We start from the raw sequence: 16,076 nt of genomic DNA on the forward strand, positions 1-16,076 counted from the left end.
TACATAGAAATTATATGAACAATTATATTTACGTATAAGCATGTATATATCTCACAAATCATTGTTTATCATGGTCTAATCGCTTATCAAAGTGAATCCTTTGACCCAACGATCCTCCCCATTAACAAACATCCCTCCCAGTAACCTTTGTGGAGATGCAGAGGCAAACACGGTCTCCAAATAGCAAAGGTTACACACTAACATTCCTTCCTTCAATCCCACCTGACTGCAAGGACGTGGCCGGCGCCGTTATTGACCTTGTATAAATAGAGGCACTGAATTATGCACACTGAAGAAGATTATGGCCAATCCCAGCTGAACTTCTAGTTGATTCTTTGTGCATTTTCACTGACTTCGGTCAATCACGGAATAGCAACCATTGATATGTGTAGTCAGTCTAAGCTAAGCTAAGCTAATAATTCAAATGATATAGTATGCCATGAAACTTGATCATGTGTCAGTTAATTGTTGTCATTATAGCTCGAGGTGAGCAATTTATTTTGTGAGTGTGTTACTTCTAATACAGAAAATAAAATTTTTAAGCATATTCAAGTTGATATCTCTAAATAATAAAATTTCAGAGCGCACGATCTCTTGTCCGATTTGTTTTAAAGCGGGAAGAGTGTTGATTCTTGGATGTTTCGAAACAGAGGGTACAGATCAAAAGTATCAATTTGGAGATTCCTTCGATTTTAAAAACTGTTAGGTTGTTTAACGTTAAATATGTGTTTAATCACCAGATTTGCTTAAATTTTCAGCTTCCAGAAAACTGTTTCAGACGAATTTGAGATGAAATCCAAAGCCAGCTTGTACTGTGAGCAGATGTAATAATTTCATGAAATAATAAAATATATTTTTCCGCTAATTCAAAAATACACTTAAATATTTGCCACGAAAATATTGATCGCGTAATAAAAAAAAAACCGTATAAAAACTAGAAAAACTCAAAAACACCAAAATATACCTCTCTGAAATATTTGACATTCATTTCATCAAGTATTGTTCAATGTTGCCTCAAAATTTGAGCTTGCGATTTTTTGCGCTTTTGGAGATATTAAGGTTTAAAAATGGCTCTGTTTTTCAAGTTTTTTCATTATTTCTTAACTTTTATGCTTCGTATTATTAAAAATTTTCCTCCAGAGCTTGTGTTTGTTATATATTTATCAGCAAAACATGTTATATGACATAGTTCTTAGGAAAAATGTTAAAATCGGTGAAAAAATCATTTTTTCATTAATTTTCTCTAATTTTGCCAATAACTCGAAAACAGTAGGCTGTGGAATTTTGACGTCTTCGAGAGAGTTGTTTATTTTATCAAAATGAACAACTTTGCCGAACAAGCCAAGTCTCTAGAACGTCACAGTAAAAAGTTAGATTTTGGCACCACCTATGCGGACGATTTACGAACTTTCCGTTTATGCCAGTAGATGGTCCTCGTTGTTACAAAAAACTTTGCCGAAGACACCAAATACCGGAAACGCTTCATTACCGAGTTATTAATTTTGTCCCGCCAGATTGCGCCCCTGGCCCATAGTGCAGTGGCGCGAGAAGTGGGTAGAACAGATATATGTCGTACCGTAAAACGGGGTAACTTTGATAATGCGGGTAACTTTGATAGTGCGAGACCCCCAACATACTAAACGAAATAACGAAGTTTCTGTCAATTGGTTAAGAAAAACGAATGCAAAAGCTTAGAGTATTAATATGATACTTCATGTCAAAGCTATTTTCGATGGAAGCAAGTGCATTTGAGGATTTTTATGCAAATATTAAAAATTTACAAGATTTTAGCATTTTTGCAACGCTTACAAACAATTTGTTCTACGACCACTATTTGATAAAGTCATAATGAGTTCGTCAATTACCCATGATAGCCTAGTTATAGTAGAACATGAATTCGGTCTCAAATCTCTTAGCGAAAACTATTTTTACAAACTGGGACCATTTTTGTAATCTAAGTCAGAAATTTCCATATAGCGTTAAACGCCTAGAGGTATGCAATGCCCTATAAATGTTCCGTAATTCATTCAATCTTGTTCGATTTATACTCCATTATCAAAGTTACCCAAAAACAGAAAACCGACTTTCGATTATATGAAAAATTATATATCCATTCAGAATAAATCTTTTGGCAATCAATCAAGTGCAATCGATACCTAGGATGTCAGTACTTGTTTTAAAAATATAAATTGTAATTCTTTGAAACAGCATGCATAAATATTGAAGTTTTCTTCGAAAAAACTATCAAAGTTACCCCGTTTTACGGTACGCATATTAATACATAGGTAGGACAATCAAAGGATTGTCCTACTCACGTTTCAACAAACAAGATCAGCAGAAATCTTGAAAAACAAATTGAAATATTTATCATCTGTTCATTATACACACAAGCTCGATCAAGGTCGTACGTATCCTTATGGAGGGTGGAAGACACGATAAGGTTTTTCATGGTATTTTAATGCCTAGTACAGCGTGACATGGTTTGTGCATGACCCTCAAAAGTTCTGGCTCGTGAAAAGAACAAGTGTACCGTTTTGACTGATATTCCGAACACTTAAGGCCAATAGTGACTTCAAATACTTCTAATAGACATAAATTAGCTGATATGTGTGAAAATTTTTATTTCTTCGCTAAGTCTAACTCCTTATTATCTGTTTGGTGTACCGGTAATAATGTTGATTTAAACTTGTTTAGTATTGTTTATACATAAAAGTATAAAACTACATTTTGATTCAAATGTCGAACATTGTGTTAGTTCTGTCTCATATTCCGAACACCTTGATTCAAATTCCAAATGAACATGTTAAGGATTTCATGACGTTTCTAATGAAAAAACGATGAATGGTTTATCGCGCTACTTAAAAAATAGGGATCTTTTCTATAGTTGTGACAAAATTTGGGGCTGACATAATTAAATTTGTACATGTTTTTATCGTCAACAAAAATTGGTCGAAATATTCACTTTACTTGCACTGTGTGGGTAAAATGAACATTTAACAAAAAACAACTCCAAAACGAAAATTTTTGTTGAAAAATTTTTCTGTACGGCAAAAATGAATCTAAAAACATTTCAAATCTTTTTAAACATCTTGTATAACTTTTGAGAAGAGTTCTTGATGTATTTTAAAAGATTACATGTCGATTGGCATTCATATCTTAGGTAGAAACGATTAATAGTTGATCACACAATTTTAAACTTGATTCTACCTTTATTTCGTCGTAGAACTGGATCATTAGCAACGAGTGTTGCATTTCACCACCACACGCTACCACCACAAAGTCCTAAACCGTTTTACTTACTGTCAAAAACCTATCACAAATACGTTGCGAAAACCTCTACTGGTGGCTATCACCGCTAGCAGAGAAGTGAATAATAGCTTACAATGAGGATGTTCTTTTAGCACTGCCTGTTTCTTGAGCTAACACTACAAAGATAATTATTTGTATATTAATGATTATGTATCCTTCTCTTTGATTAAGCTTTATGAAAAACTGTAGCTCACTTTTGTTTTCAATTTCAGCTAAATGACCTGGAACCAGTCATTCTGATGATATCTGATGTGAGACAATATAATTTTCATTGTTTAACTAAATAGGGAACCTTAATTCCTGGAAGTGTAACATTATATCAGATCAAATTTTCAAGCGTGATTTTTTTGTTTTTTTTTTTTACTTTTTCTTAATAGTTTTAAAACAATTGAAACCTGAATCGACATGCACACATCATCTATAGGGAAATATCAGAAGATTATTGAAAAATCTTTGGATGAAGTAATGCATTATTCTAATACCAGTCGCATCGTGTTATATGCAGAGTGTGATAGTGCTAGCGATTTCTGTACGTGCAATCACTTTAAATATAAGCTATCAAAGCATTGCTGAATCTCTTGATAATTTTCGGAGAAATAGCTATAGAACTCACACAGCACACTCTCTTGGCTGATTCAGTATTGCCGTAAAAAAATCTGGAAGTAGTTTTTTGTTAATTCCTGAAAAAAATATTTGATCAAATTTCTACCGATACTTTGTGGCATCATTCATAAAAATATTTAGAGCAGCGAAACATTTGATGGAATTTCTGCGCGATGAAACATTTTTTTAAGCACCTTCAGCTCATCCTGAAAATTTGTGTTCAACTAAATGGGATTTATTCGCCCAGAAACATTGTAGTTTGATAAACTCTCCCAAGGTGGCGCTAGTAGACGAACATATTGTTTGCTTACATCTCAATCCAGTCATTGGATACAACGTTAGGGTCTTTCACAAAGTTGAAGAACTATGAGACCTATTCGTCTGGAAACTTATTACTTCGGAAATCACCTAAATGGCACTACTGGGCACACATTTTATTCGCTTATATATCAGTCCACTGATTAAATCTAAAGAAAGCTATGCGCCTAAAACCTTCTTAGTTCGAAAGTCATTCTCATGATGGCGCTAGTCGGCAAATATTTTATTCGCCTATATTGCAGTTCAGTGATGAAAAATTTTGTATCGTCAAAAACGATGATCAACTAGAGGAGATATTTTCGTAAAAAAAAAACTTATTAGCTGGGAATTGCTTTTATGTGCAACACATCAAGGAAACAACCAATGAGAAATTGGTCTGCGTAGATCAAAACAATGGACACTTACTATCGAATCGAGCAACAATCGCTTATTTCGGATGCAATGCTCCTTACATTTTTAGATGAACCTTGACACCACAGAAAAACAGACGTAACAGCTAGAATAATTATCAATTTAAAACATAGTCACGTGAACATTTACGCCCAATACTAAAAATACTTCATTTGACCAACCGTGCACTAGGTGGCGGTAGTGAGCAAACGTCAAACTCGAACAAAAGTGATGCGAGCGCCACGATTGGCCTGTCGACCAACTACCAAATATTATAATTGGGCGCTATTCTACTCTACGATGAAAATAATTAGAGTGTTACGTCTGTTTTGTCTGTGTTGACACCATTTATTGAAGGCATAAAAAAAGAAAACACATGTTTTCTAGCCTTCGAATGAGGAAGATGAGCTTTTGAAGGGAGTGAAGAACGAAAAAACCGACAAACTGACTTATCCATCCATAAACTGAACTCCAAGGGTGAAGGGCGGCTGTCAAATGAGAGTAAAATTGAACAGCCACCAACCTAAGTTCAGAACCAGTTTTATGGCTTAACGTGGAAAAGTAAAAAATATTATTCGCAAAATAACAGGTAATAAATGAAAGATTGTTTGCAAGCAATTATTTACTACGCGCTACTGCAGTGCGTTGTTGCTAATTCAATCGGAAAATTCTACTAAATTCCCAAAATGGATGTTTTTGAGAAAATTGATTACGCCTTCACCATTGTTTGGTCGTATTTTTGTATGGTTGTTTACTTTTTAGAACCAGCGACACGTTGAGGTAGCAGTAAAGAGCCTCCCTTGCTGAACTTACTCGGTCCAAGAATTGTGACATTTGAGCGGGCACGCTTTTGTATGCTCCCCAGGTTTTCTGGCCCGCTCTAGTGCTAAAAATTAATTTTAAGGGTCGATTCAAAAATATGTTAGGTGGCCCATCCGTTACCCGCAGCGCTTGCTTCGTTTTTGTTCGTGTTTGACGATTACACACTACCGCCATCTGTTGGCCCGTCGGCCAAACACGCTGATTTTAGCATTGGGCATACATGTCTCTCGTGACTATGATTTTGATCGAGGTTTGTTCTAAGTGTTACGTCTGTTTGTCTGTGGTTATGGCTTTTTGATAAGTTCTAGTATTAACTTGATTTTTATTTATTTAATTGTAGAAATAGTTTGAAGATTTTCTATTTCTTAAAGGCTGATATTTCCCTACTAGCTATGTTGTATTTGTGTGGTTTTACCTCTTAAAGTTTTTTCGTTTTACCCTCTATGGACCCAGATGTCACACAAGCAATGAGTGGAGTAAATCGACTGGTCATAACACATTAAAAACAACAAAAATCGGATAATAGGAATATTTTCAAATATTATAATTTATTAAAATGCACAGATATGTAGGTATTAAATTTTATCATAAAAATATTAGAAATAAATAAATAAAAATATATTCAATAAATATAACATATTATGTTATATTTTTGTTTGATTATTTTCTTTGAATAATGGTGCCTAACAAAATGATATCATAATAAGATATGCATATCATATTCTGATATAATTTTATTATATTTTTGTTATGTGCCTCTAGTAGGAATCTAATTACATATAAGCAAACCTGAATACATTTCTGATTACAATTACTAGAGGAAATCATGAAATAACACAAACAGTATAACCTTTCGTTATGTCACGAAGAATTCTCAAAAATAAGTGTCTGCTCTGATGCTATGAAGAATTAAACTATTATCTCCTGGCTTCTTTTAGATTAAGTTTTGTTTTCTTGGTTCCTGGCTTCTTTTTGATTCCTTTTAGGTCTCCTTTTAGTATTTTTTCTGGCAAGAAGTCTTCAATTCCCTAATTTTAAGGCACTCAGTCGCTACCAGACCTTCCTTAGTCTTGTGGTAACGACTGGCTTGCAAATGAGGGGGTTAGAAGCAAAGAGGTGTCAGCAGGCTTGATAATACACCTCAACATCATCAGAGTTTGATTACATACTCTGAGCAGCGTGATACCTTTGCCTCTTAGCGAGGGAGTGAAAAAATGCAGAAAGTCAACGAAAAATGAGCGAGGAAGATGCAGCACAAAACACAACAGAGTAAAATTCCATAAAAAAAAATTAAAATTATGCTCTCACACTGTCTTGTTTGAGAGTGACACTCAAGAGTTCTTTTGAAGCATGAGGGAGGGTGAGCATCATAACAAGAGAGAAAGAGAGAGTACTCGAAAAAATCCTCGCATTTTTTGCACTCTCACTCGAATTGCTCGAGGATCTGTGCGAAAAGTTTTAAGTTCAGTTTTTACTCCTCAGAAAAACGGCAAAATTGCCTCATCTTTGCATCGCAGAGGAGTTTTTATCAAGCCTGGGTGTCAGTGACAAAAACATAGTTTTGAGAAATCCTACTTTGAATTTTTTTCCAGCAATTTTCCAGTCTATACAAATTGTATGGGAGTCAAAAAAACAAGCCAGTCTTTTAAGAATTATGTTTTCTTTTTCATTTGTGTGGAAACATAACCTAATAATATCGTTAGAACGCTTGGAAACAGTATATTTTCCTCAAATTGAAAACCGATCAAAATGTAATTTACACCCCTTTACGTTTGAGCCCCTCAAATATAGAAATTTTCAGCTTTCAGTCCAGGGTTAATTTTGCTTCACTGTGCACACAATGACGTTTGTCCCACCCATGGTTTCGAACGTGGACGGGACCTTTTAAATGATTTATTCAAAATAAACTCCTAGAATCTATTTTTTATGGAAGCTGTAGATAACTTTAAGGAATACTACATTTATTTTTTTATGTATATTCTCAATACGTGCGGTGTTATTCAAATTATGCTTTGGATTAGTGTGACCTCCTAGGCCCAATAATACCCCGACGACGGTATCCAAAAAAGCAAGAATTCATCAAAAATGTTTTCATTTTTCGGATGACCGTTCTAACATTTCCAAAGAACTTCAAGAAAATACGGCCAAATGCGTTTATAAGAATTAACTGAAAATCTTTTTGACATTTCATTTATTTATTTCCAGTGATTCTCCAAAAGCTTTTAAGAGGCTTGTCAATTAGCAGCTCGATTGCCATAAGGACTCCTATAAATTTCATAATGCCTAATTTTGGCGCACTAACAGAAACAATATTTTTTTTTTTTTTTTATTAAGGCACTCCGTGCTCGTGGCCACTACTGTGCCGGAATCAGTTTTATCTGTATCTTCCTTACCGATACAGTTCTATTTTTAACTAATCTATATTTACATTTGCTTTCACTCTCTTCTGCTCTTTTGCTCTCACACCGAGCAGGTAGGAGAGTGCTCTGCTGTTGGTCCAATCGATTTCCATAAGCCATAGTCCGTTGCTCTTTTGCGGTGGTTCGTTTTGCCGTGTTCCTGAGTCGTTTGAGGCTAGCTGCCTGCGAAGTGGGTCAATTTGTCTCAGTCACCATCTGATACTGACGGAAGATGGATGTGCTCCCCTATGCACGGTCCTCCGTGCGGCGTCTTCTGGTGGCTGGACGGTTTTTATTTTTTGGAGGGGCTGGGAATTCAATCCATGACCTTCCGCTTATGAAGCGAAAGCGTAACCTCAAGGCTACGGACCCCCCTTACAGAAACAATATTGCAAGCACTGTTAAAAAAATATTATTTGTGTAATACTTAAATTATTTAGCAGATAATGGCCAAGATAGACACTATTTGAGCTCTACACTATCAGTGTAAGTATGAAATGATTGTTTGGCTGTTTTTGCAAAACCAGTTTTTTTTATTTTTCTTTTGTTTTTATATTATAAATTATATTATCAAAAACAGTTCACTGTGCGACAGAGGGCGACGAAGACGACGACGATGACTGAAAATAAAAAAAAGCGTACGTGCTGCCAAAAAAGAGACCACCGCCGCTACCATGCGGTTCAAGGCCAGTAAACCACACGAACGGAACGAGGTTTGCTTATAGGACACCGTTTCGGGTGAGTAAGTGCTTTAAAGTCGATCAATATCCCATACTCATTATTCTGGCTGTGCGATTAGTAAGGGGTTGGGCCGAGTTACACAAGAGTAACTTCCGGAAAAACACATACGGATTAATTTATGCATTGTTGGGGAGATTTAGTTAATCGTAAGCCGAAGAATGGTGTGAGTGATTGTGACGTCAATAATGAATAATCCGATTTAAATAACATTTATCCTAGCTTGTATGTATCAAATCTGAATTCATCTAGCTTTATGTGTACATTGTAAAAAGTTCAAAGTTTAGCTTGATGTTGGCGGGCTGAATATACAAAATAGATGTTCTCAAGAAAATTGTATACGCCTTCATCATTGTTTGATCGTTGTTTTGTACGGATGTGTACATTTTAGAACACGGTGTGCCAGAAACCGTTATTAACAGAAAAAAATGTCCAAGAATTTGGAACCTACCATTCGAAAGATATATCACTCAAGCATCTTCTCCGAGAATTTGAAAATATTCTAACGAGGGAATCGAAAGTTATTGTGCTTTGAAGGTTTTGAGCTATTTTGGAATTGTTATTGCTTATAAATATTCCGCAACGGTGCATCATTATTAACTTGTAAACCAGCAAAGTTAGCATCAGCTTTGCATTAGGCATTCGAAACATGTGATACCCAAGCACTTTCTCTGTAAATTTGAAATCATTTCGTCGAGAAAATCTGAAGTTACAGTGAATTGTTTATTTACCATTATATCTATGAAGTTTAAATTTATAAGCATTTTTATATAAGTGTACATGATTTTCAAATAAAAATGTCCATAGGACTGACCCTCGGCATTCAAAAGATAAATATAGTATTTAATTATCTTCGCAGTTAGTTCGAGATTATTTTATCAAAAGACAACATAACTAGAGTACTTTGTTTTCAATCGTCTTAAATAGTGCTAGCAACACGCATTTAATAATTGTGACACAAACAAACTTAACAGGCACTCAACTTATAGATTTCATTGAAGAAAGGCAGTAGTTCGTCAAATAACAAGCAAATGGGTTCGTTTGTGTAAATTTTGTTTCATTTCCGCGCGTTTTGCTGGGCAGTGTTTCGTTATGGCCCAAATAAGCATATTGGTGAACCTGAATAATTTGAAAGTGGCTTGGATGGTTGGATTATCAACTGGTGAGATCGTTTTATGCTAGTGTTTTAAATAAGCGTAATAAGATGGTTCGAATTTTATTCATGACAGCGAAGGGGATACGTTTAAACATGCATTTGTTCAATTAATAGTTAGTAGTCGGTTATTGTAGAAATAAACCTGGTTTCATGTTTTGCAAAATATTTAAATGCAACAAGCCTTATATTTTGTTTAGTTCCTTAACTTATTCGATACTATAAGTGTCGACTTTTCCTTTAGATACTGATAGATTACTTTTTGGATTGATGCTGCATGATTTGCATCATGCAATATCTTTGAATGGTTCGTCATCAAATGTATCGTCATATTGATTCTTCAGTCATGTTTTGTACATATAAAAGGATTACTTTTAATTTTATTTTATTCATTATGTTTTTAGGGAGGTATAACCAGTGAAAATGATGTGACGATCTCTAGGAATATTGGCTAGCGTTTTATTAACCAAGACGAATCTATAATATAATATTCGTTCCAATTTTCCAAACTACCATTGACTTCTTTGGAAGTTCAGAGGACTCCAACGGCTTCCTCAAAGATAAGGGTAAGGCCAGAAACAGGCACCTTTAATGTTATACTACTGAGAATACTTTTACTAATTTGAGTATTATTTAGGGTAGATGTACCAGATATGGCCATAATGGTTCTCTATTTCGCCATACGTGATGATTTGATTATTTTCAAATTTTTAATCATCCTGTGTGTTTTAGTTGTTTGCGAAGCCGGATTTACATATGTGGGGGCCCGGGGGACATTGTCTTGTGGGGGCCCTTTTTCCAGAAAATAGTTTTAATACTTTAGAATAGACTATATATTTTTAATGTTCCAGGCCAAGTTTTTCATTACTTGAAATCAAACCATTCTATAACGTTGAAAAATGTTTTAAATCCATGATGAACATAAACCAATTCTAAATTTAAATTAATATACCAAATGTTTTTTTTTAATATTTTATTTATATTTTTAGGCTTTCTCTTTTAAATGTATTCGAACCCTCTCAGCAGAATTTCAATAGAGTATCAAAAAAGTACATTCGAGTATCTTGTACCTTTTATATCCGCTCTAATTGGTTATCATTGAAAGATACTCGTTTTTTGACTACCACTTGGAGCCTTCTTCAGTGTCAGTTACTCGATTCCACTGACTGTACAAGGTTGAGTACTACTAGTACTACTACTACTACGTAAACTACTTTTTTGATTCTCTTTGTAGATTTTGTATGTTTGGCGGTAAAAGCAATGTTTTTGGGGTTTATTCAACACCAACATTCATTTGATGATTCTCTTCTTATGCTTATCCTATACATGTTCTAATATTCAAGTTGTTGTATGTTCAACTTTGCTTAACAATTTAGAGTAGAATAAATTGGTGTAAAGCTGGTAGTAGATCTTTTTCTAGAAACTTGGTCTCTACTTTAATCAAAATGGTATTTGAAGTCTCTTTCATCCTTATTCTGATCGCAGTGAATCCTGATACATGCTACAGGCTCCAGCGAAAAAATTAAAGTCTTAACGTGGTTTTCCTAGAATTTCATCTCAAATGTCTCAACACTTCAAAAAATCTGTTAATGATTTGTTCAGAGATTTCATATGGAATACTTTCAGCATACGAGGTTCTCCTACCAATTCTCCCAGAAGTTCTTCCAGCGATTATTCAAAGGAATTGTTCAAAACTTTTCTCCAGGAAATTCTTGTAAATCCTCCAGTAATTGCCTCAGGGATTACACCATTTTTTCCAAAGACTATACTTGCAGTTCCTCCAGATTTTTTTTTTTTTCAATAATCTTGAAGGATGTACTATTAGGAAATCGTTGTAAGAATAACCGGATAAAATCCTAGAGGACTAAGAAAAGAAAAAGACAATTTACATCGTCTTCAGCCAAAGGCTGCACAGACTGAACATTCACGAACATTAGGCAACGGACAACATGAAACACCTAGTGGCCCAGTGATGATTTTTTCGTTTGACGAAAAGTTTCCACCGACTGGAGCGGGAATCGAACCCACACCTCGTGACACAATACGCCTAGACGACTGACGCCGCTAACCGCAAGGCCACGAAGCCCACAAGGACTTCTTTGTAAAATATCTAAAAGAATCTTTGGAGAAATTACTGATGAAATCTCAAATGTAATTTCTATTGTTATTCCTAGAAAATCCAGGTTGTATTCTTAAGATATCCAAAACAAAACTATTGGAGGAATTTCTTAGGAAAATTCTTGAAGGAATTCCACGGGGAATATTCACTTGATGTACTCTTGGAGAAATCTTCGGAATAATCTCTAAATCTTTGGAAAAATACTTAAGTTCTCACTAAATTCCGATTCTTTTTAAATTACGTTTTGTATTTTTGTTCCCTGTTTGGTACATTTTCGGTCTCTTTTTGGTTCCGGTCTGGTCTCTTTTATTAAGCTAAAGGTTTCTAAAGTTCCTATATTCAAGGCACTTAAACACTACCAGCCAGTCCTATAACATGATCTGTACTTATGCATTCGAATCTAGTCTTGAATTTTGTTGAGAAAGCTTACGTTACAGTTGGAAAAGTCACGTTAGGAATTTAAGCAAAAGGATGACACTCTACTTGTTTATCCAAATCTTTTTTGAATCTTACTTAGAGTTTTCATTTCTCGTGAAATTAACAAAAACCCATTCTGAATGTTCTAATATGATTTTAGTAATTTTATTTGAGTTTATTTGCATACATTTTTCCCATTATCCCGGATTTGTTTAAAAAAATAATCTTTCAAATCATACGATTTCAAAAAATTTGTACAATTTCATTGATTCTAAGTATTTGTAAAAGTTCAACTATGAATAAATTTGTCAAGATTTGTGGGGGCCCCTAAAATGTGGAGGCCCGGGGGCCATGGCCCCCTCGAACTCAGAAGTGCTTAGTTGAAGCTGAAATCTTGTACAACTCATAACACATACTGGGCGATGATGGAATTTTCTACATCCTCATCAAGAAACTTCCAGAAAGTAGCTTATCATTTTAAGTTGATATATTTAACAAATGTTTTCAATTCGCATATTTTCTATCTTCTAGCTTTCCTCCATCAGTAAACTTTTTGAAAAGGTTATTTTGAACAGAATGATGGCCCACATCAACGAAAACTCAATTTTTGCCAATGAACAGTTCGGATTTCACCATGGACATTCGACCACTCATCAACTTTTACGTGTAACAAATTTGATCCGTTCCAACAAACCTGAAGGCTATTCTACTGGTCTTGCTCTTCTAGACATAGAAAAAGCATTCGACAGTGTTTGAAGAAGGTTTGATCGTAAAATTAAAAAACTTTAATTTTCCAACATACATCGTTAGAATAATTCAAAGTTATCTGTCAAATCGTACACTTCAGGTTAATTATCAGAACTCTAAGTCTGAAAGACTTCCTGTAAGGGCTGGTGTTCCCAAGGCAGCATTTTGGGACCAATTTTATACAATATTTTCACATCTGACTTACCTGAGTTACCTCAGGGATGTCAAAAATCCTTGTTTGCGGATGACACAGGCCTCTCCGCCAAAGGACGAAGCCTGCGTGTCATCTGTAGTCGATTGCAAAAAAGTTTGGATATTTTTTCTTCATACTTGCAAAAATGGAAGATTTCTCCTAATGCTTCCAAAACTCAACTAATAATATTCCCACATAAACCAAAAGCTCTTTATTTGAAACCTTCAAGTAGACATGTTGTCACGATGAGAGGGGTTCCAATAAATTGGTCTGATGAAGTTAAGTATCTAGGGCTCATGCTAGATAAGAATTTAACTTTCAAAAATCACATTGAGGGCATTCAAGCCAAATGTAAAAAATGTATAAAATGTCTCTATCCCCTTATTAATAGAAAATCAAAACTTTGTCTTAAGAACAAGCTTTTGATATTCAAACAAATTTTCAGGCCAGCCATGTTGTATGCTGTACCAATATGGACTAGCTGTGGTAATACCAGAAAGAAAGCTCTGCAGAGAATTCAAAATAAAATTTTGAAAATGATTCTGAAGCTTCCTCCCTGGTATAGTACCAATGAGTTACATAAAATATCCAATGTTGAAACATTGGAACAAATGTCAAATAAAATAATTAATAATTTCAGGCAAAAATCGTTACAATCTTCTATTGCCACGATTAATGCGTTATATGTTTAGGTTAAGTTAGGTTAAGTATATTAAAAACCTTTTTTTTTCTATTATAAGCAGGTGAAATCAACTCACCTGTAAAAAAACTGAACTGCTACGGCAAATGAAATGTAATATGTTGTTAACAAAATGTTAATAAAATCTTAGATTTGTGTTACCAAATTAGGATGATAGTGAATTTGACAAATATGCAGTTATGGGCAGCAAACATCTGGTGCCAAAAACTCTGTGTCACGCTGAGATCACTAGAACACCAAAAGTAGTTCACTTAGCACTTTCGGGCGTTGAACTTTCTCAAGGATTTAAGCTAGAAGTCGTGAGTACCACATTTGTCGGCAATGCACTGTCGTCCGATTTGGGGAAGTCCCAGCAAATTGGAGCGGAAGCGAAAAACGTTCTAGATATCTGAAAAACAACCCATTGACGTGTGTGTGCAACATTCAGCGGGCAGGGTCTAATTTTGAAGCGATAGGATGTGTTTTGTTCTTGGTGATTGATTGAAATGCAAATTGCCGTAGAACGCCGACAAACTGGTTCGTTCTAGAGAGCTTTCAAATATTGCAGTCAGCTGCGGTAAAACCTCAGAACGAACTTCACAAAAAAACTAGTCTTGGTGGTGGTTGTCGTCGCCATCGGACCGGTCTTTGGTCGCCTTTGGCTCCACGCGATATTAGCTCTCAATACAGCGAAATATTGCCACCGCCGCCGCCATCGAGGGGGTAAATGGTAAATGGGGTTGCCTCGCATTTTCCAGCGCCGAAACTCACCTTGACAATTCACACCGGCCCAGTTGCTCACGATCGTCGCAGCAGCAACAACAACCGCCGTCGCCAAAACATTGTTGGATAAATTCCAACACCGGCGTCGATCTTGTCGTTGTCGTTGTTTTGCAGCTGATCCACCTTCGCCTTTTCCGCCGCCACCTCCATCGTCATCCTTAAGGTGGTGTCTTCTGCGGCGTCGCCTTTCCAAAAGCTCCAGATGATGATCTCTCATCATCTCTTCTTTCCGGCTGCTAGCTGTCACCTCGTACGAGACTTGCGATGATCGCAGCAAAACAAGCGACGAACCTCTCGACGAGGAAACTTGATCCACCGAAAAAAAAAAATGAGAGCACTTGCCGAGTTGCGTCGTCACTAGATATTAGAAACACATTCGGCAAGTGAAGGGGAACTTCACTGTCACTTGTGTTTCACAATTATAGCACTGCTCGGATGGAAAGAGATCGAAAACACGATCGCACGCTCGGACACTTGATTATCACTTTCGAAAAATTTAATTTGATTTCGCCCCAACGGTCGGCTTCCTGGATTACTATTTCCTCTCACACTGTGGTAGTTGTCAACGGGGGCCACGCAAATTGCACAACACGATTTTTATATTGACTTATCCATTTAGCAACACCGCACACAGCACTCGATTCAGTGGGACACTTTTTCTCCTTTCTATTTTATTTTTTTTTTTTGCGTTGAATTGTGGGCTTTTCTTCCCGGTTCGTCGCCTGTTCAAGTCTCCTGTGCACGTAGAGCCCAAAAACGGAGAGAAACTGGTTCCACCTTCCGCGCCTCCCCGCGAATTGCGATCGCGATCCACCCCCTCAACGTCTTCGGTTTCCTGGTTTGCCTTCGAGAGCACTAGAACTGGGCCACCCTCTTTGAGCGAGCGAATTCCTAGAGATCCAAGAACAATCCCGAACAACTTGATCACGCTTCTAGAACACGAACGGGGGAGGAAAATGTCACTCACCAACACTAATGGCGGTAATCGCTCACTCGCCCCATGCAAACGACCGAAGGATATCACGTGTACTCTGTTAAAATTTAGCAACCGAATTCGGAACGAACGCGCGCGCGATTTCAAACCTGAACCAAACCGCTCGGAAGTTGCACACAAACTGATCGAGGGTGATCGCGGCGCCAACGGTCGGGTCCATTCGGTTAACCGCAACGCCAAGCGCCGCCATTCACTTTTGCGCGTTCGTACGAAGCATGCGGTGCGACGTCGACGACGACGACGCTGGCAGCGTCGAAACGAGGGAACCCGAAGCTGTGGGGCTTCGAATGAAAACATGATGGGAACTGTTGGGGCTTGGTTTGACCATAACAATCAGTTGTTGTGGTTGTTTTATGGTCATTGCATTTGTATCCATCTAAACAAGCCATATCCATGGGGGTTGGTTTGAGTC

The 16,076-nt window shown here is 36.4% G+C and overlaps 1 protein-coding gene across 1 annotated transcript in view; it reads right to left on the bottom strand.

Moving 5' to 3' along the window:
* Nucleotides 1-15,788, bottom strand: part of LOC5571233 (sushi, von Willebrand factor type A, EGF and pentraxin domain-containing protein 1) — a 244,514-nt gene extending 228,726 nt beyond the window's left edge. Inside the window, exon 1 of the mRNA XM_021838456.1 lies at nt 14,659-15,788. Coding sequence (XP_021694148.1) covers nt 14,659-14,890 — 232 coding nt within the window. The 5' untranslated portion in view covers nt 14,891-15,788. The remainder of the gene's footprint in view (nt 1-14,658) is intronic.
* Between the last annotated feature and the right edge of the window lie 288 nt (nt 15,789-16,076).

This window comes from Aedes aegypti, chromosome 1 (assembly GCF_002204515.2).
Source record: "Aedes aegypti strain LVP_AGWG chromosome 1, AaegL5.0 Primary Assembly, whole genome shotgun sequence".
Lineage (NCBI taxonomy): Eukaryota > Metazoa > Arthropoda > Insecta > Diptera > Culicidae > Aedes > Aedes aegypti.